We start from the raw sequence: 22,276 nt of genomic DNA, 5'->3' as shown, positions 1-22,276 counted from the left end.
AGATCAGTTACTATAGTGGAATGAGCATCATACAGTCCTGAATTTCAAATGATGGCTCTTATATTAATCATACAACAATTACTGAAATAAGTTTTAGAGTCAGCTTGCCAACGCATGCTATATTCTAGAGTATTTCTTATATTACGTTATTGGTAATTCAATTAAATAAGTAAATCAGAGTTTTATTTTACTCTAGTTATAAAATCAGTATTATTTATTTTTCCTAAAGTGGGACATAACATAGACAGAATTTGTGTTTTGTGTTCATCTGAAAATGTAGTACAGCTTGAAATAGAAGCTTACCTAATGAAACTGAAATATGCAAGAAGTGGTCCTATTTCCACACAAAAATGTGTTGGTGTCACACCACAGTTATTTGGTGAATTTTGGTACCTAAAAGGTCACGTTATTAATTTAGTTCACTGACTTCAATACATATACTTTTAACAATAAACCCTCTTGGAAGTACATACAGAGATGAAATGCAATGAACAAAACACATGAGCTCTGTCTCCCTCAACCCTCCCGGTCTAGCACGTCCCTCCTTTCTTTCTGCCTCCCTACCATGGGGTTCTCCGTGTCTACCCCTGCCCCTCTTTCCCAAACCCTAATCACTCCAGGCTGGGGAATCTCCATTGACACTCCCTTGCTGTGTGGGGGTTCCAGGCACAACACAGGTCAATCGTCTTAAAATGATTGATGAGCCAGTGGAAAAGGGAGAAGCAGATTCTTGTCAAGAAGTAGAAATTGTTAAAGAAATTCCTACTATTCAGCATGTTAAGGAAGGATATGAGAAAGCAGACGCTGCATGTTTTGATTTGCTTGTGTTCTTGTTCAGGGATCCTTTGGAAAAGTTTTTCTTGTTAATAAGACTGGCCCTGAAGCTAGTATGCTCTATGCAATGAAGGTATTAAAAAACGCTTTTTTTAAAGTTCAAGACAGAGTTCAGACAAAGATGGAGAGGGATGTACTGGTGGAAGTAAATCATCCATTTATGGTCAAATTTCATTATGCCTTTCAGACTGAAGGGAAGCTGTAGTTAATATTGGATTTTCTTAGGAGAGGAGCTATCTTCACAAGATTATCCAAAGAGGTTCTGTTTACAGAGGAAGAGTGAAATTCTACCTGCAGAATTAGCAGTTGTTTAGATCTTCTGTACCAATTAGGAATTGTGTATAGAGACCTGAAGCCAGAAAATATTTTGCTTGATGAAAAAGGACATATCAAGTTAACAGATTTTGGACTCAGCAGAGAATCAGTAAATGAAGAAAAGAAGCCCAGCTTGTTTTATGGTGCAGTGGAGTATATGGCTTCTGAAGTAGTAAGCAGGAGAAGTTATTCGCAGGGTGCTGAGTGATAGTCATATGGTGTGCTTATGTTTGCTGGCACACTGACACTTCAAGGTAAAGACAGAGATGAGACCATGAGTATGATATTAAGAGCAAAACTTGGAATGCCTTAGTTTCTTCTGAAGCACAGAGTGTTTTAAGGATGTTATTCAAAAGGAATCCAGCAAATAGACTGAGTTTAGAAGGAGTTGAGGAATTTAAAAGACACTTTTTTAAAAAATTGCAAAAATATATGTTATATATTTATATTTCATTGTAGAAGAATATAAAATCGCTCCTATCACAAGTGCATCAGATAAATGAAAATGGTGCAAAATTTGGTGAAGTATAATTGTTGAAAGAAGATACCGGTGTTGGCTCCTATACTGTTCGCAAGCAAGGCATACACACAGTCACCAGTGTGGAATTTACAGTGAAGATCATTGACAAAAGAGAGATTCCTCAGAACAAATTGAAATTTTGAAGTGCTATGAACAACACCCCAACATGCTCACTTTAAAGGATGTTTATGATGATGGTGGAGATGTTTATCTTGTTACGGATTTGATGAAAAAAGGAAAACCACTGGAGCATATTCTCAAACCAAAAATGTTTCTCAGATGGGAAGTTAGTGATGTACTGTTTGGAATAACTAAGACAGTTGACTATCTTCATTGTTAAGGAGTTGCTCATCGTAATCTTAAACCTAGTAATGTATTATATGTGGATAAATCAGCCATGTGGACTCCATGAAGATTTGTGATTTTGGGTTTCCAAACAATTTCAAGGAGAAAATGGACTTCTTTTCATGCTACATTGCAAACTTTGTAGCACCTGAGGTCTTATGCAAAAGAGCTACAATGCTGCTTTTGATATTTGGAGTCTGGGAGTCCCTTGTAAACAGAATTTTGACTGGCTACATTTCATCTGCTAATGATCCCAATGATACTCCTGAAGAGATACTGCTACGTATAGGCAGTGGTAGTTCTCTATGAGTGGTGGAAACTGGGACAATACTTTACATGGAGCAAAGGGTTTGCTTTCCCATATGCTATGTATAGATCTACATCAATGGTAGTCTACATAACAAGTATTAAAACACTGGTGAATAACCCACAGAGACTAGGTGCCAAATGATCAGCCAATCAGAAATAATACGTCATATGTCATTAAGGGAGCAACAGTTGCCACATATTCTACCCTGACTCATAAGACCTTCCAGCCAGTCCTAGAGCCTGTTGCTGCCTCAAGCTTAGGTAACAGCATGAAAAAGTGGATATCAACTGGCCTGTAAGATTTTCAGTGTTCCTCAGCCAAAGTGGATGAAAATAAAATTAAATGTGTGGCTTTCGCCTAATTGTTTATCAAAGGCATTGCTTTTGCTACATTTCTTGAATATTCTGTTGAAGCCTCCTTATTTAGGGGGGTGAGATTAAAAAATAAATATACACTGGTCCACAATATTCAAAATATGTTGTTTTGCAGTAGTGTGCAAAATTTATTTTGGTATATAACTGGTGTTCACAAGGTCCTAACAACTTCCCTGCACACTAACTTCTAAAATTCCTTTTAAATAGTTACTTTAATAGTTGGTTTAAAAAAACACACAAAAAACAGATGAACAAGGAACTGTTCTGGTTAAATCATGGATTATTTGCTTCAATTGGATTTAGATCCCTAAATTTCCCCCTCCAACACTAGCAGAATACTTATCCTGCTGAATCATACTGACCCTCAAATCATGTCAGAAAATCAAAAATGATACTAAAAATGTTATTAAATTATCATATTTTAAAATTATTACATTTTAATTTCAGAAAGCCAGTAATTGCTAGAAAATAGTTTAAAGATGAAAAAAAAATCCAATGCCTTGTTATTCCAAGAATAATCTTATAAATGTAGTGGGGCATTAATATTTTTGTGTTAAATCTGTATTTGTTCAGAATAATAAAATACTCTATGGCCTGACAAAACAGTTTCTGGAAACGTTGCTAGATTGTTTCTTCTAAAACTCATTAATTATAATCCTAATAGCTTTAGTGGGAAAGTAAAGTTTCTCTTTGTTATCATGGAAAAATACAAATTTGGAATCCAGATCTAGAAAAAAAATTAAGGTAATAAACTCTCCTGATTGCACACATTTCCCTAGGTAATTATCTTTGTAGAATTGATACGGCACTTCTGATGCCCTATTCAGCTCCCAGTAGTCTTACTGAGAATTACATTAAAGCACTGACCCAACAGTTTGTATATAAATTTGGTAACATTCATTTCTTCATTGTATGAAATTTTGGAGTGAACACAGAAGCAGTTTCCTGGGGTTAATTTGGGCTGGGGAAAGGTGGAGAGTTGAGTACATTTGCAGGCTTCTTAGAATGGATGGCATATCTTCTTAATGCTTAGACCATGATCCCATGGGTTGCTCTGTTTTCCATTCTCCCAGATCCAGAGGCTACACAGCAGTCATTTATATTCACCTTGTTTTCTAGGCTCTTGTATTTTCTAATGTAAGACTTATGTGCTGCTTATTTCCATTCTCTCATTGTTTCTTGGAAACCCACATTTTTCTCTTTTTAATCCTAATAAGAGTATTTACCTTTCTGAATCAAGTGAGGACTCCCTCTCTATCTGCTCTGTGGACTGTTTTCCAAATGAAAACCTCCTTCAATGTCACTGATTTGCACTGGTTTCGTGTTTATCCACACATGATAATATTGAATAAAGCTATAACTTTATTATTCACTACAATGTCTGATTTAACTAATCTTTCTCTGATTAAATGAAGACCTAGGTTCTTTGAAATCTATATTAAGGTCTTAATCCTCTAAAACATGGGTCCCCAAACTACGGCCTGCGGGCCGCATGCAGCCTCGAGGCCATTTATCTGGCCCCCGCTGCACTTCCGGAAGGGGCACCTCTTTCATTGGTGGTCAGTGAGAGGAGGACATTGACCATCTCATTAGCCAAAAGTAGGCCCATAGTTCCCATTGAAATGCTAGTCAGTTTGTTGATTTAAATTTACTTGTTCTTTATTTTAAATAATGTATTTGTTCCCGTTTTGTTTTTTTACTTTAAAATAAGATATGTGCAGTGTGCATAGGAATTGGTTTATAGTTTTTTTTTATAGTCTGGCCCTCCAATAGTCTGAGGGACAGTGAACTGGCCCCCTGTGTAAAAAGTTTGGGGACCCCTGCTCTAAAAGAACTCTAGATTTCAAACAGGATTTCTAAGAAATGTGGCATACTAAAACACCAAGCTCTGTGGAAGGATCCCGAAAAATGTTTTTGTACCAATGCTACCACTACTAAAAACAAATTATGCTAAAAATAAACCTAAACAAGTTTAAGAAATAGCATTATACCTTAAATTTATGGAGAAACCACCACCAAAAGGAATCATGCAAAAGAGCAATAGAGGCTTCTGAAAGAAAATGACTCCTCCAGATTTTAAAAAAATTTTCCTATAAAAAAAAAAGACAAATAGGGATCAAATTAAAATATCTTATAAAACATGGTAAGGTAAATAAATAGGCTTTGTAAAGAGTGTATGTTCAATGGTTATAGACTGGCACTGTTCAATATAAGTTTAATGTAGAGCCACATGTGTAATAATAAATTTTCTAGTAGCCACTTAAAAAAGTAAAAGGTGAAATTAATTTTACTAACATTTATTTAACCAAATACAATAAAAACATGATCTTTTTACTATATAATTATATCAATGAAATATTTTACAATCATTTTTGGTACTAGGTCTTTGAAATATACTGTATAATTAACACTTACAGAACATCTGAAACACATTTTCATAATAAATAAAGAATTATTAATGAAATATTTTACAATCTTTTTTGGTACTAGGTCTTTGAAATATACTGTATAATTAACACTTACAGAAACATCTGAAACACATTTTCATCATAAATACTTTATCAGTATTTAGATCATAAAATACTACATGGTTGTAATTTTGTTTTAGCCTTAACTGAAAGTTTTTTGATAACTTAATCAAGTGTTAGTTTTTAAATTTAAATATAAATTAATTGAAATAAATAAAACAATGCAGCTCTGCTGTATTAGCCACATTTTGTATGCTAATGTAACCACACTTGGCTAGGACCTATGGTAAGGACAGTGTAGTCTAGGCCAAGAAGAGCAAAAATCCAACGATATGCTACAATTTCCCTTTTCCACTGAAGACAGATATCAGCAATTGTGAAATTCTATCCCAATGAACCGCATTATAACTCTAGACCTTATCTAAACATAGTGCTCTCTTTAGGCAATTGATCAAAATTGACACATAAGGTTAAATCTATTTACCATGACTGCTACAGACTATAAATCTTGGTTTAAGCAGGCATATTCAATAAATCATTTTATATTATTCAGCTAAAAGTTTTTAAATGCCAGATTCAGTAGTGTTCAAGATTTTTTAAAAATAAAATACATAGGTATAAATTTCTGTTCTTCGAGGACAAGTCTACAAAAAAAGAAAAAAACCACATCATGCAAACTTTTATACCATGATGATTATTTATTACTATTGATTATTTATCATGTATCTGTGGAGGCATTTCTTTCACAGGCCACTTACATTGATAACAGCACCAACTTAGATTTAGTATTTCTTAATTACAAAGAACATATGTAAAGTACATAAACATAAAGAAAAGAGAAAATTGAAATATGGGGAGAAGTGGAATACTTTTGCTTAAATTATTTGCAAATTTCAAACAAAATGCTTTTTAGTGTAAACCAATTGCATGATTACTTCTGTTCTTAGTTTTGATTATGTTTAGTATCACTAACTTCCTTTTTTCAGGAAAATTTAAAGTTACTGAAAACAACCAAAAATTGAAAATTGGAAAAAAAGAAGAAACCTAAACTCAGCTTAAAAAGTAAAATGGTCCTCTCTTTCCTAGCCCCCTTCCACCGTTGTGATACTTATCCTTTTTTTTTTTCATTTTTGTATTTTTCCGAAGTGAGAAGAGGGGAGGCAAACAGACTCCCGCGTGTGCCTGACCGGGATCCACCCGGTATGCCCACCAGGGAGTGATGCTCTGCCCTTCTGTGGAATTGCTCTGTTGCAACTGGAGCCATTCTAGCACCTAAGGTGGAGGTGATGGAGCCATCCTCAGCGCCGGTGTTAACTTTTGCTCCCATGGAGCCTTGGCTGTGGGAGGGGAAGAGAAAGACAGAGGGAAAGGAGAGGGAGAAGGGTGCTTCTCCTGTGTGCCCTGACTGAGAAGTGAACCCGGAAATTCCACATGCTGCCTGGCTGATGCTGTACCGCTGAGCTAACCAGCCAAGGCCTGTGATAGTTTTTTGATTCATTTAAATGTAAAACCTACAGATATCTGACTTGGAACTTTTTTCTTATTATTGACTGTAGGTTGGCCAAAATTGCTTCTAATGTTCTCTGGAATTTCTATTTAAATTTTTAAGTATGTTTATGACTTAGCTTTCTTGTTATATCTATTTATATAATATAGGCCCTTTTTACACTTAATTCAATAAAATCTTTTACTGAGCATCATCTCTAGTCAAGGTTCTGTTCTGCATGATACAGGGGATAATATACACTTTACTTCATCAAGAAACTTAATCTGTTACTGTATGTATAGGAAGGTGTTTGAACGGGGTTAGGGGAACTCAGTCATTTCAACGGACTCCCACACCTTCAAGCATATAACAGTAACCCTTTAACTTTCTCTTTCCAACTTGCAGATCCATAAATTCAATCCTTCTAAATTATTGTTAGTATTTCATTTTTTATCATTTTCTTTTTTTTAAATTAAATTTATTGGGGTGATGTTTAATAGGACCATATTGGTTTCAAGAGTAGATTTCTACGATACATATATGTATATTGCATTGTGTGCCCACCACCCAAAGTCAAATCTTCTTCTGTCACCATATGTTTGCTCCTCTTTACCTTTTCCTCCACCCCCTTTCCTCTGGTAACCACCATACCATTGTCTTTGTCAGTGAGTTTCAGTTTTATATATTAGATATGAGTGAAATTATATGGTTCTTAGCTTTTTCGGACTGAGTTATTTCACTTAGCATAATATTCTCGTCTAGTCATGTAGTAGCAAATGGCAGTATTTCATTTTTTCTAATGGCTGAGTAGTCCATAGTTCTTATGTACCACATCTGCTTTATCCAATCATCTATTGAAGGACACTTTGGTTGTTTCCACATCTTGGCCACTGTGGATAGTGCTATAACAAACATAAGGGTGTATATATCTTTGCAAATAAATGTTTTTAAGATTTTGGGATAGATACCCATAAATGAAATTGCTGGGACATATGGCAACTCTATTCATCATTTTTTGAGGAACCAACATGATGTTTTCCATAGTGGTTGTACCAGTTTACATTTCCACCAGCAGTGAATGAGAGTTCCCTTTTTTACACAACCTCTCCAACATATTTTATTACTTTTCTTATTGATAACAGCCATTTAATAGGTGTGAGGTGGCATCTCATTGCAGTTTTGATTTGCATTTCCCTAATGCCTATTAAAGTTGAGCATTTTTTCATGTATCTGTTTGCCATTAGTACCATATTTCCCCATGTAGAAGATCTAACCTTGAGGTCTAAAATCTAGGTGCATCTTAAACAGTGGTTGTAGATTTTTTTTACTTGCATTTCCTGCTTTTTTGTACAGGTGAGGAGTTGTATAAATTTTATGATGTATAAAACTTGAGTTCAATAACTTTATGTAATACTTTTTTTTTTTTCAAATTTCGGGCACCTAAATTAAGGTGGGCACCTTATACATGGAGAAATATGGTATGTCTTCATGAGGAAAGTATCTGTTCAGGTCCTCTGCTCAGTTTTTAATTGGATTGTTTGTTTGGTATTGAGTTGTATAAGTTTTTAAAATACATTTTGGATAGTAAACCCTTGTCAAAGCTGTCATTTGCAAATATAATCTCCCATTTGGTTGGCTGGCATTTTATTTTGTTGCTGGTTTCTTTTGCTGTGCAGAAGCTTTTTAGTTTGATTTGGTCCTATTCATTTATTTTTGCCTTTACTCCCTTTGCCCATGGAGTCAAAGTCATAAAATCTTCTCTAAGACCAAGGTCCATGAGTTTAGTACTTACGTTTTCTTCTATATAATTTGTTTCAGATCTTATACTTAGTTAAATCTTTGATTCATTTTCAATTAATTTTTGTACATGGGGACAAACTGTAATCTAGTTTTATTTGTTTACATGTGGCTTTCTAATTTTCCCAGCACCATTTATTGAAGAGGCTTTCTTTTCTCCATTGTGTATTTTTGGCTCCTTTTTCAAAAATTATTTGCCCATATACAAGTGGTTTTAATTCTGGGTTCTCAGTTCTGTTCCAATGGTCTAGTGTCTATTTTTCAGACCAATACCATGCTGTTTTGACTATCATTGTTCTGTAATGTAAGCAGAAATAACCTTTCCTCTGTTATTTTTATTTTTCTATGCTTACTTTCTCTTCACTGTAATTTCATCCTCTATTTATTTTAATGCCATTGCATTGTACATGCTCTAGTAAGCCTACTTAAATTTGTTTTTAATATCAGGTAGGGATATTATTAAATAAAATACTGGGTATCAATGACCAGATATGCCTTTGATACACAACTTATAATGTCCTAAATCTAGCTGCTGGTCATATTTCTCCTCCATCCCCACTGACCATATCTACTACCACTTCTCAATTTCCTATTTCTTTCAATTATGCCAGCAACCTCCAAGTCAATCATACTAAAAATTCCTCAAACCTTGAACTTTTATGACATATTTATGTGATTGGCATGTGATTTGTGGTAGATGTATCCATAGTTAAAATGTATTCTTATCTTAGAACAAAAAAAGTATGAGAGTTAGAAAAAATATTATAGATGATCTAGAACAGTGGTAGTCAACCTGGTTCCTACCGCCCACTAGTGGGCGTTCCAGCTTTCATGGTGGGTGGTAACGGAGCAACCAAAGTATAAATAAAAGGATAGATTTAACTATAGTAAGTTGTTTTATAAAGATTTATTCTGCCAAACTTAGAGAAAATCTGACATAAAGTACTTGGTAAGTAATTATTATTATATGCTTTAACTTGCTGTAACTCTGCTTTATAAATTTTATAAAGTAAAGTTACTTCCCTACTTTATAAATCACCATTACTGTGGAACTGGTGGGTGGTTAGAAAATTTTACTACTAACAGAGATACAAAAGTGGGTGGGAGGTATAAAAAGGTTGACTACCCCTGATCTAGAACATTCATAATATTATCTTAACAATAATTGTATCAATTTATTTTTAAAACAATAAAGTCCTATATCCTGAGGCAATTTGGAAAACATAGGAAAAGGAATAAATATGCTCAAATAAATAGGCATAACTACAATTAGCATCCATGGTTTCTCTGCATAAAATAAGGTCATGTGATTAGATTAAGAAATAAGGCAGACTAAGCCTTCTCTCTCATCAAAATTCCATAAGATATAAAAGAAAATTGAAAAACATTTGCATTAGCATAGAAAATAATAGAGTGTCATTACTGAATGGTTCTAGGTAGAGTTGTAAATTGAGGTGGCCTGTGGTTTCCTAACTGAGGGGCAAACAGGAGACTAACTAAGTCAATCACAGTTTACTTCTTGAAACAATGCATCTTGAAGATAGAACATTGAAGAGATGTACTTTCCTTCATCTTGAAGAGAGTAAAAAAAGGGAAGGAAATAATGGCTGGAATGGATTCAGCCCAGTTTAATGGTTGATAATTATCCTTCTGATGAACTATAGAAGATTACAGTAGGAAAGAAAACAATAGGAATTTTGTATTGAGAAATAAAGAGCTACCTTAAGCCTGGGATGACAGATGGGGAAGAGAGCCTAGTAGGGGCCAAGTCCATTTTAAGGAACTGTCCAAAGGAAATTTGGCCAAGAGTACAAGGAGCATTGTTTAAGCCTCCAGGAAATAGAAACCTTGGGAAATCAATGCCAGTAACCACCCAACCATCAACCCACTAGACCAATGGCCAATGATGCAGTTACCTTCCTATGCCTGTAATTTTTCATCAATTAGTGACCCTGTGGGGATACCACTCAAAAATTCCTTAGACACTTGGAGGCTCAAAAGGTGGGTTATGGGGAATAATAAGTTATTTGTGGGTCAAAATAAGTTATTTGTGGGTCAAAATGAGCAAGCTAAAATATCGCAAGCTGACAGAGCAAAGAGACAGAGGAGAAAATACCTGCTACAGTCACATGCCAAGCCCACCCATACTGGCAATCTCAGACTGCTGAAGCAGGAACAGAGAATCTAATACACTTTTTTTTTGTTTTTTTTTACAGAGGAGAGGGAAAGACAGAGAGAGAGAAGGGGGGAGGAGCTGGAAGCATCAACTCCCATATGTGCCTTGACCAGGCAAGCCCAGGGTTTCGAACCGGCGACCTCAGCATTTCCAGGTCGACGCTTTATCCACTGTGCCACCACAGGTCAGGCTCTAATACACTGTTTTTTGGTAATCAGGGTGTAGTCATATTCTCAAAATTTATCATACAATAAAAATAAAATAGTATTTACATACATCAAAGTTATGAGCTTTTAAAATAAAAAGATAAATTCGTTCAGCATCCAAATGTCTGGGTAGTTGAGTAAGCTCATTTGTTTTGAATCCTGGGAAGTTGCAACCCTAGAAAGAGGAAATATCACATAAGAATAATTACTTCACTCTTTTCAGTTTAGTAGTCTCATACAGTACAGAAGACAGATAAATACTTAACTATCATTAGTTAATTACTTTACTTCTTTTTATGAAAATAAATGAAAAAATAATTATCCCACCTAAGAAAAAAATCTTCATGTTATCTGCTTCTCTGAAATTAAGAGCCCTGGCATATTCATATGCCAAATCCAAAAACAAAACAAAATTATATTTCAGAACTAATTTGATACAGCTCAAATGATCAATAGTTTTAGCGAGGCTACACATACAGAAATAGACTAAGCAGAAGAAGAAAGCATCTATATCTGTTCCCAACTCTCTCTCCTAGGGGTCTCTATCTTTGTCTATAGCTACATCTATATATTTTAAATATTCCTTTACCTCCACATAATACATAATCTCATAAGACAGAAATTTTAAATACCTCTATATTCTTCTTTGTCTCCATTTTGTCTGAAAGCTGGAAAACATTTAAAATAAAATCTTTAAAACTCTAAATTAAATAATTTTTATATTTGGTAAATTTGTTCAGTTAGCTTCTGTGTGTGTGAGTGGGGGTGGGGGGAGTGGGGTTGTGTGTGTAACTCCTGCTGAAGCAGAGAATGAGAAAGCTGTTGCAGTGTTAGGTGGTATTGATACAAAAATACTCCTTACCCTCCAGCTAGCCATAGTTCAAGAGGGGAATAAGATACATATATTTATACAAACAGAACACAAAAAGATAAGGGCTCTAGTAGAAATGTAACAAACTACTAACTGTATTTTGTATTCATTGGGAAACAGACTCTGAGGTGGAGTTAGTGTTCAGGACAATTTAGGGAAAGCGAGATCAATTATAGAAAAGAAGGCTGTGTGCTTGAGAGATTTTGATACAACTCATCAAAAAAGATGGGGTCAAATTTAGACAGATGTTAATGTAAATCTCAAAGTCCTGGATTTATTCTGCAGGGCACAAAGAAACACTGGAAGTCTTTAAGGAGCAGAGTAATAATAAAACAAAACTAGTTTTTGGTCATACAACCTGGGAAAGGTACCAAAAAATACAAATAATACATGTTAAAAATCTTAATTTAAAAATCCTATAAAATGTACTTAACAATAAAAGTAATTATTAACACTTTTGTTAGTATAATTTATCTAAAGGTCATTTCAACAGATTCTGTAAGGCCATTAGATAAAATTCAACAGTCAGACATTAAAAAATTGAAACAATACAGAAATTATAATTTATACTAGAACTACCAGTATCTTCATGTCCCCAGAACCTACAATGGATTACTGCTGATATTTTAGTATTGCTTAAGTCTATTTTAAAGAGTATATAAGTTCAAATATAATTATATATATCAAAAGTTTAGATCTGATTTAACAATGATTTCTAGTTCCATTCATATGTTCCTCTTTCTTGAGATAGTCACTACATTTGTTTTGTTTTTATACCTTCCAGTGCATTAAAATACTTTTACACACATATGTAGATATATATAAAGAACATAGATGTTTTTGTGTATTTAAAATTTAAAGAAATATCAACTTACATATTTTTGGTATTGTGCTTTTTTTCACTTATTATATTTTGACAATCTACCAAAGTTGGTATTTATGAAAACTGTCAACTTCCATACAGATTTTCTACCAACCTGCCTATTCCCCTTTGCAAAATATAAATAATAAGTAAATCATTAAAAGTACACAGGCAACTTTTACCAAACATACAAAGAACAAGTGATATCCCAATATTCTACAAACTAGTTATAGACTGCAATGAGAGAGAAAGCTAAATAACTCACTTTCTGAGGTTAGTATAATTTTGATAACAAAGCCAAAAGAGATAATCATAGCTTATCCTAAGAATATAAAAATGGTTCAGCTTTTAAAAAGCTATTACTTGTAATCTGCCACATTCACAGATTACAGGCTGTAAATAGCTTTTCTATCATCATAGCAAATTAGTTTCCTCTCCATTTCAAACTATGGAGATTGTTTTCAAGTTTTTGAGCAAAGTAATGCCTATTTCTAAATCTAATCTACAGGTACACCTCAGAGATATTATGTGTTCAACTCCAGACAACCACAATAAAACAAACATCACAATAAAGTGGGTCAAACAAATATTTTGGTCTCCCAGTGCATATAGAAGTTATGTTTGCACTATACCATACCATAGTCCAGTGCTTTTCAACTGCTGATCTGTGTACTGATGCTGATCTATTTCAACCACATACCAGTGCCTGAAAACTACTGCTGTAGTCTACTTAAGTGTGCAATAGCATTATGTCTAAAAATAATATATTGTTTTAAACAATGTTAACCATCATCTGAACCATTAGTGAGTCATCATCTTTGATGGTGGGAGGTTCTTATCTCAGTGTTGATGGATGCTGATTGATCAGGGTGGTGGTTGCTAAAGGTGAGTGTAGCCGTAACAATTTCTTAAAATGAGACAACAAATGAGGTTTGCAGCATGGATTGACTCTTTCATGAACAATTTGTCTGTAACATGAAATGCTATTTGATAGCATTTACTCACAGTAGGAGTCAGTACTCTCAAATCCTGCTGCTGCTTTATCAACAAAGTTTACGTACTATTCTAAATCTTTTGTTGTCATTTCAATAATCTCCACAGCACCTTTATCAGAAATAGATTCCATCTCAAGAAACTACTTTCTATGCTCATCCATTAGAAGCAACTCCTTATTCATTAAAGTTTTATCATGTTATTATAGTAATTCAGCCACATCTGCAGGTTCTACTTCAAATTCTGTTCTCTTGCTATTTCCACCACATCTGCAATTACTTCTTTCACTGAATTTTTGAACACCTTAAAATCATTCATGAGGGTTGGAATCCACTCCCAAATTCCTGTTAATGTTCATATTTTGACCTCTTGCTATGAATTACAACTACTCTTAATGGAATCTAGACCAGTGGGTCTTTTCCAGAAGGTCTTCAATATACTTTGCCCAGATCCATTAAAGGAATCACAGTCTATGGGAGCTTTAACCTTGTAAAATGCATTTCCTAAATCATAAGACTTAATAGTCAAAATTACTCTTTGACCCATGGAGTGAAGAATGGATATTGTATTAGTAGGCATTAAAAAACATTATTCTTGTACATCTCCATCAGAGTTCTTAGGTGATCATGTGCATTGTCAATGAGCAGTAATATTTTGGAAGAAATATTTTTCTGAGCAGTAGGTCTCAGTAGTGGACTTAAAATATTCAGTAAGCCATACTGTAGACAGATGTGCTATCACCCAGGTTTTGGTGTTCCATTATAGACCACAGGCAGAGTAGACTTAGCATAATTCTTAGGGGCCCTAGAATTTTCAGAATTGTAAATAAGCATTGCCTTCAGTTTGAAGTCACCAGCTGCATTAGCCCCTAAGAAGGTAAGCCTGTCTTAGCTACATCTTCTGGATAACTTTCTGTAACTTCTACACCAGCATTTGCTGCTTTGCCTTGCACTTTTATGTTAGAAAGATAGCCTCTTTCCTTAAACCTGTAGAATCAACCTCTGCTAGCTTCAAAAGTTTCTTTTCCATCTTTATCACCTCTCTTAGACTTCATAGAACTGAAGAGAGTTAGGTCTTGCTCTGGATTAGGTTTTTGCTTAAGGAAATGTGGTTGATTTGATCTTTTATCCAGACCACTAAAACTTTCTACAGGTTAGCATAAGGTTGATTTACTTTCTTACCATTTGTGTGTTCCCTGGAATAGCATTTTTAATTTTCTTCAAGAATGTTTCCTTTGTATTCACAGCTTGGCTAACTGTTTTGTGCAAGAGGTCTATCTTTCCACCTATTTCAGATTTTGACATGCCTTCTTCTTTGAGCTTTATTATTTCAAGCTTTTGATTTAAAGTGAAAGACATGCAACTCTTTCTTTCACTTGAGCACTTAGAGGCCATTATAGGTTACTAATTGGACTAATTTCAATATCATTGTGTCTTCAGAAACAAGAAGACCAGAGAAGAGGGAGAGAGGAATGACTTGTTGCCGGAGCAGTCAGAAAACATGCACTAGTCAGAGTAATGGTGTGGTAGGAAGCAACACCGATAAATCTCCCCCAAAACTCAACAAGATCTTCAGCCAGAAACAGAAAATCCTATCCTTGGAGCCTCCAGATGTTTCGCAATACACCCAAAGGTATGGACGAGCGAAAAATTGGTAACCTCTTTTTTTTCTCTCTCTCCTTCTTTCCTCCCTCTATATTAGTTTCTTCCTTTCTCCTTTACGTCTCCTCTCATTCAAACCTCAATAATGAACAAATTATCTTTTCTGGGACTCAAACTTATGTTTGTGGCATTTTGGGTTTTTTTTTTACTTCACCTTTTTAACTCACTAGTAGTGCTCCCATCCCTGGCTCTCCATTTTATCTAGTTCTTGTTCCACTAAATACAATAGTAATTTTTTAATTTGTCCCCCCATTTTCCTGTTTCCCTCTTATTTCTCTCATCATAACTCTTAGTCAACCAACACCTAAAAGCAAATCATTTTATTCTTGACCCAAATTTTTTCCTTTTTTGCTTTTTGTGGGTCCATGCCCCATTTTCTTTTTTTTTTTACTTTCTTTCTTTTTTTTTTTTTTTTGCCCCTTTATTACTTCTCCCCAATTCAGGCAGTCCATTACAGGCATTGTTTGTTCTATTTAGTACAATATAATTCACAGTTCACCACAAGATTTTCTCAAGAAAGAGGGGAAAGGAGAGGAGAGGAAAAAAGGAGGAAGGGAATAATTTTCTTTTTTTAATTTTTATTTTACTTTATTTAATTATTAATTTTTTAAAAAAACTGTTTTCAATTTCTTATTTTTATTTTTTAACTTTTTATTCTTTAATAAATCTCATTAATACTATCAACAAAACCACCCTCAGATGCCATTAAGGAAGAGAAAATCGAATATCATGGATACAAAAGAAAGAGAGGTAACACAGATAGATGAAAAATCTATGGAGAAGAAATTTAATATATTGGAAACCGTGGAGTTAAATGACAGAGAATTTAAAATAGAAATCCTAAAAATACTCAGAGATATACAAGAAAACATAGAAAGACAATTTAGGGAGCTCAGAAAACAACTCAATGAACACAAAGAATATATTTCCAAGGAAATTGAAACTATAAAAACAAATCAGAGATGAAAAACTCAATTCATGAGCTGAAAAACGAGGTAACAAGCTTAGCTAATAGAACAGGCCAGATAGAAGGTAGGATTAGTGAAATAGAAGACAAGCAACTTGAGGCACAACAGAGAGAAGAAGAAAGAGACTCTAAAATAAAAAAAAAATGAGATAGCCTGAGAGGAATTATCTGACTCCATTAAAAAGAATAACATAAGAATAATAGGTATATCAGAGGGAGAAGAGAGAGAAAATGGAATGGAGAACATACTCAAGCAAATAATAGATGAGAACTTCCCAAGCCTGTGGAAAGAATTAAAGCCTCAAATTCAAGAAGCAAACAGAATTCTGAGTTTTCTTAATCCCAACAAACCTACTCAAAGGCACATCATAATGAAATTGGCACAAACCAACGGCAAAAAAAAAAAAAAAAATTCTCAAGGCAGCCAGGGAAAAGAAGAATACAACATATAAAGGAAGGCCCATTAGATTATCATCAGATTTCTCAAGAGAAACTCTACAAGCTAGAAGGGAGTGGACCCCAATATTTAAAGTCCTGAAAGAGAGGAACTTTCAGCCACAAATACTATACCCATCAAAGCTATCCTTCAAATATGAAGGAGAAATAAAAACATTCATAGATACAGAAAAGATGAGAGAATTTATCATCAGGAACCCCCCCACTCTAGGAATTACTAAAGGGGGTTCTCCAATCAGAAACAAAGAACAACAACAACAAAAAAAACAAAGCCACAAGTAAAAGCTCCAAGAAGAACACAATAAAACCAAATTTAAACTGTGACAACAACAAAAAGAAAGGGGGGGGGGGAGAGGATGGAGATTAACAGTAGCAAAGGACGATGGAGTGCAAAAGTACTCACAAAATAGTGCGCTACAATGAACAGGTTAGGAACTCTTATCATTACTTAAAGGTGACCACCATTGAAAAAACCACCACAGAAGCACATGATTTAAAAAAGATAGCAACAGAAGAAAGATGTATGGAATACAACCAAATTAAAGCAAAAGATAGAAAAACAAAAGAGAAGGATCAAACAAGATACAAAACTAACAGAAAGCAATCTTCAAATGGCAATAGGGAACTCACAAGTGTCAATAATTACACTAAACGCAAACGGATTAAACTCACCAATAAAAAGGCACAGAGTAGCAGAATGGATTAAAAAAGAAAATCCAACTGTATGCTGCCTACAAGAAACTCATCTAAGCAACAAGGATAAAAACAAATTCAAAGTGAAAGGCTGGAAAACAATACTCCAAGCAAATAACATCCAAAAAAAAGCAGGCGTAGCAATACTCATATCTGATAATGCTGACTACAAGACAGCAAAAGTACTCAGACACAAAAATGGCCATTTCATAATGGCTAAGGGGACACTGAATCAAGAAGACATAACAATTCTTAATATATATGCACCAAACCAAGGAGCACCAAAATATATAAGACAGCTACTTATTGACCTTAAAACAAAAACTGACAAAAATACAATCATACTTGGAGACCTCAATACACCGCTGATGGCTCTAGATCGGTCATCCAAACAGAGAATCAACAAAGATAAAGTGGCCTTAAACAAAACACTAGAGCACCTGGATATGATAGACATCTACAGGACATTTCATCCCAAAGTGACTGAGTATACATTTTTCTCCAGTGTACATGGATCATTCTCAAGAATTGACTATACGTTGGGCCACAAAAACAACATCAGCAAATTCAGAAAAATCGAAGTTGTACCAAGCATATTTTCTGATCATAAAGCCTTGAAACTAGAAATCAACTGCAAAAAAGAGGGAAAAAATCCCACAAAAATGTGGAAACTAAACAATATACTTTTAAAAAATGAATGGGTCAAAGAAGAAATAAGTGCAGAGATCAAAAGATATATACAGACAAATGAAAATGACAATACGACATATCAAAATCTATGGGATGCAGCAAAAGCAGTGATAAGAGGGAAGTTCATATCACTATGAACAAACAAGAGAGAGCCCAAGTGGTCCTTAACTTCACACCTTAAGGAACTAGAAAATGAAGAACAAAGACAACCCAAAACCAGCCGAAGAAAGGAGATAATAAAAATCAGAGCAGAAATAAATGAAATAGAGAACAGAAAAACTATAGGAAAAATTAATAGAACAAGGAGCTGGTTCTTTGAAAAGATCAACAAAATTGACAAACCCTTGGCAAGACTTACCAAGGAAAAAAGAGAAAGAACTCATATAAACAAAATCCAAAATGAAAGAGGAGAAATCACCACGGACATCGTAGATATATAAAAAATTATTGTAGAATACTATGAAACACTCTATGCCACTAAATTCAACAACCTAGCAGAAATGGATAAATTCCTAGAACAATATAACCTTCCTAGACTGAGTCAAGAAGAAGCAGAAAGCCTAAACAGACCTATTAGTAGAGAAGAAATAGAAAAAAACATTAAAAACCTCCCCAAAAATAAAAGTCCAGGCCCAGACGGCTATACCAGCAAATTTGATCAAACCTTCAAAGAAGACTTGGTTCCTATTCTACTGAAAGTCTTCCAAAAAATTGAAGAAGAAGCAATACTTCCAAACACATTTTATGAGGCCAACATAACCCTCTTACCAAAACCAGGCAAAGACGGCACAAAAAAAAGAAAACTACAGACCAATATCTCTAATGAATACAGATGCTAAAATACTAAACAAAATACTAGCAAATCGAATACAACAACATATTAAAAAAGTAATACATCATGATCAGGTGGGATTCATCCCAGAATCTCAAGGATGGTTCAACATAGGTAAAACGGTTAACATAATACACCATATCAACAAAACAAAGAACAAAAATCACATGATCTTATCAATAGATGCAGAAAAGTCTTTCGATAAAATACAACACAATTTTATGTTTAAGACTCTCAACAAAATGGGATAGAAGGAAAATATCTCAACATGATAAGGGCCATATATGATAAACCATCAGCTAACATCATATTAAATGGCACAAAACTGAAGGCTTTCCCCCTTATGTCAGGAACAAGACAGGGTTGTCCACTGTCCCCACTCTTATTTAATGTGGTACTAGAGGTTCTAGCCAGAGCAATCAGACAAGACAAAGAAATAAAAGGCATCCATATCGGAAAAGAAGAAGGAAAGGTATCACTTTTCGCAGATGATATGATCCTATACATCGAAAACCCCAAAGAATCCACAAAAAGACTACTAGAAACAATAAGCCAATACAGTAAGGTTGCAGGATACAAAATTAACATACACAAGTCAATAGCCTTTCTATATGCCAACAATGAAACATTTGAGAATGAACTCAAAAGAATAATCCCCTTCACGATTGCAACAACAACAACAAAAATACCTAGGAATAAACATAACAAAGAATGTAAAGGACTTATATAATGAAAACTATAAACCATTGTTAAGGGAAATCGAAAAAGATATAATGAGATGCAAGAATATTCCTTGTTCTTGGTTAGGAAGAATACATATAATCAAGATGGCCATATTACCCAAAACAATATACAAATTTAATGCAATTCCCATCAAAATTCCAATGACATTTTTTAAAGAAATAGAGCAAAAAATCATCAGATTTATATGGAACTATAAAAAACCCCGAATAGCCAAAGCAATCCTAAAAAAAAAGAATGAAGCTGGGGGCATTACAATACCTGACTTCAAACTATATTATAGGGCCACGACAATCAAAACAGCATGGTATTGGAAGAAAAATAGACACTCAGACCAATGGAACAGAATAGAAAATCCAGAAATAAAACCACATATATATAGTTAAATAATTTTTGATAAAGGGGCCAACAACACACAATGGAGAAAAGAAACCCTCTTCAATAAATGGTGCTGGGAAAACTGGAAAGCCACATGCAAAAGAATGAAACTGGACTACAGTCTGTCCCCCTGTACTAAAATTAACTCAAAATGGATCAAAGATCTAAACATAAGTCCTGAAACAATTAAGTGCATAGAAGAAGACAAAGGTACTAAACTCATGGACCTGGGTTTTAAAGAGCATTTTATGAATTTGACTCCACAGGCAAGAGAAGTGAAGACAAAAATTAATGAATGGGACTACATCAGACTAAGAAGTTTTTGCTCAGCAAGAGAAACTGATAACAAAATAAATAGACAGCCAAAAAATTGGGAAATTATATTTTCAAACAACAGTTCAGATAAGGGCCTAATATCCAAAATATACAAAGAACTCATAAAACTCAACAACAAACAAACAATACAATAAAAAAATGGGAAGAGGACATGAACAGACACTTCTCCCAGGAAGAAATACAAATGGCCAACAGATATATGAAAAGATGCTCATCTTCTTTAGTTATTAGAGAAATGCAAAGCAAAACGGCAATGAGATACCACCTCACACCTATTAGATGAACTATTATTAACAACACAGGTAATAGCAAACGTTGGAGAGGCTGTGGAGAAAAAGGAACCCTCATCCACTGTTGGTGGGAATGTAAAGTAGTACAACCATTAAGGAAGAAAGTATGGTGGTTCCTCAAAAAACTGAAAATAGAACTACCTTATGACCCAGCAATCCCTCTACTGGGTATATACCCCCAAAACTCAGAAACATTGATACATAAAGACACATACAGCCCCATGTTCATTGCAGCATTGTTCACAGTGGCCAGGACATGGAAACAACCAAAAAGCCCATCGATAGATGACTATATAAAGAAGATGTGGCACATATGCACTATGATATACTACTCAGCCATAAGAAATGATGACATCGGATCATTTACAGCAAAATGGTGGGATCTTAATAACATTATATGAAGTGAAATAATTAAATCAGAAAAAACCAGGAACTGCATTATTCCCTACGTAGTTGGGACATAAAAGTGAGACTAAGAAACATTGATAAGAGAGTGGTAGTTACGGGGGGATGGGGGAGAGGAATTGGGAAAGGGGGAGGGGGAGGGGCACAAAGAAAACTAGATAGAAGGTGACAGAGGACAATCCGTCTTTGAGTGATGAGTATGCAACATAATTGAATGACAAGACAACCTGGACATGTTATCTTTGAATATATGTATCCTGATTTATTGATGTCGCCCCATTAAAGAAATAAAATTATATATATAAAAAGAAAATACGCATTTATCAAATAACTTTGTTTTTATATGGGCATGGTTTGTGAGGCCTCAAAACAATTACAATAGTAACATCAAAGATCATTAATCACAGGTCACCATAAAAAATATGATAGTAGTGAGAAAGTTGGAAATACTGTATCAATTACTAAAATGTGACCTAGACACAGGAAGTGAGCAAATGTTTTTGGAGAAATGGCACCAGCTGATTTGCTTTATTCAGGGTTACCACAAACTTTCCATTCGTGAAAAACACAATATAGCATCAGGTAAAATAGATTTACACCTGTTCACCTGGAAAATAATACAATAATTAATAAATAACAACAAGAATATACTCTGCATTTTATGCACTCACAACTGTAAACCTACTTTTGCCCCATGCTTTATTTACAAAGCATAGCAAAGTAAGCTACAATAAAGTATGCCTGTATGGCTAATCTACATTCACATCTATATATCTTTAATAAATTAGGACTAAAAATAAATTTTATTAAACTAAAAAAGTATATAGCTATGTAAACCAGTGTTTTTCAACTACCAATCTGTGTACCAGCACAAAATTTCTAATGGATCAGCACAGGTCTGTGGACCAGTGGTTCAAAAACACTGATATAACCCTTTACAAATTATATTTAAGAGCAAATACTAGAGTTCTTTCTGAGTCATAGACAAGGTGAGAAACCACTAATGATGTTGAATAATATCCATATAGTAATATAATTTCCTATATGTCAAAGAAAGCACTTAATAAAATAATGGAAAAACAACCTAATTGACATTTTTTTAAAACTTAAAAATAAAATTTACCCAGGAATAAAATAGCAAGGAATGTGTAAAACGTATGTGAAGAAAATTACACACATTTAGAAAGATAGCCTCTTTTCTGAAACCTGTAGAATCAACCTCTGCTAGCTTCAAAAATTTTCTTTTCCATCTTTATGATAAAACTAAAAT

General features: G+C 34.3%; 1 protein-coding gene and 2 pseudogenes across 1 annotated transcript in view; 2 read left to right on the top strand and 1 right to left on the bottom strand.

Annotated features, from left to right (window-relative positions):
• The window catches only part of FAM227B (family with sequence similarity 227 member B), a 236,095-nt gene that overhangs the window by 173,681 nt on the left and 40,138 nt on the right, over positions 1-22,276 (bottom strand). The window contains exons 8-10 of the mRNA XM_066343624.1: positions 11,464-11,499; positions 10,902-11,006; positions 4,690-4,788 (exon numbers count right to left, since the gene is read on the bottom strand). Coding sequence (XP_066199721.1) covers positions 4,690-4,788; positions 10,902-11,006; positions 11,464-11,499 — 240 coding nt within the window. The remainder of the gene's footprint in view (positions 1-4,689; positions 4,789-10,901; positions 11,007-11,463; positions 11,500-22,276) is intronic.
• On the top strand, positions 307-1,608 carry LOC136375905 (ribosomal protein S6 kinase alpha-6 pseudogene; annotated as a pseudogene).
• LOC136375904 (ribosomal protein S6 kinase alpha-6 pseudogene) lies at positions 1,615-2,454 on the top strand (annotated as a pseudogene).

Source organism: Saccopteryx leptura, chromosome 6 (genome assembly GCF_036850995.1).
Source record: "Saccopteryx leptura isolate mSacLep1 chromosome 6, mSacLep1_pri_phased_curated, whole genome shotgun sequence".
Lineage (NCBI taxonomy): Eukaryota > Metazoa > Chordata > Mammalia > Chiroptera > Emballonuridae > Saccopteryx > Saccopteryx leptura.
This window is presented reverse-complemented; position numbering and strand designations above follow the sequence as displayed.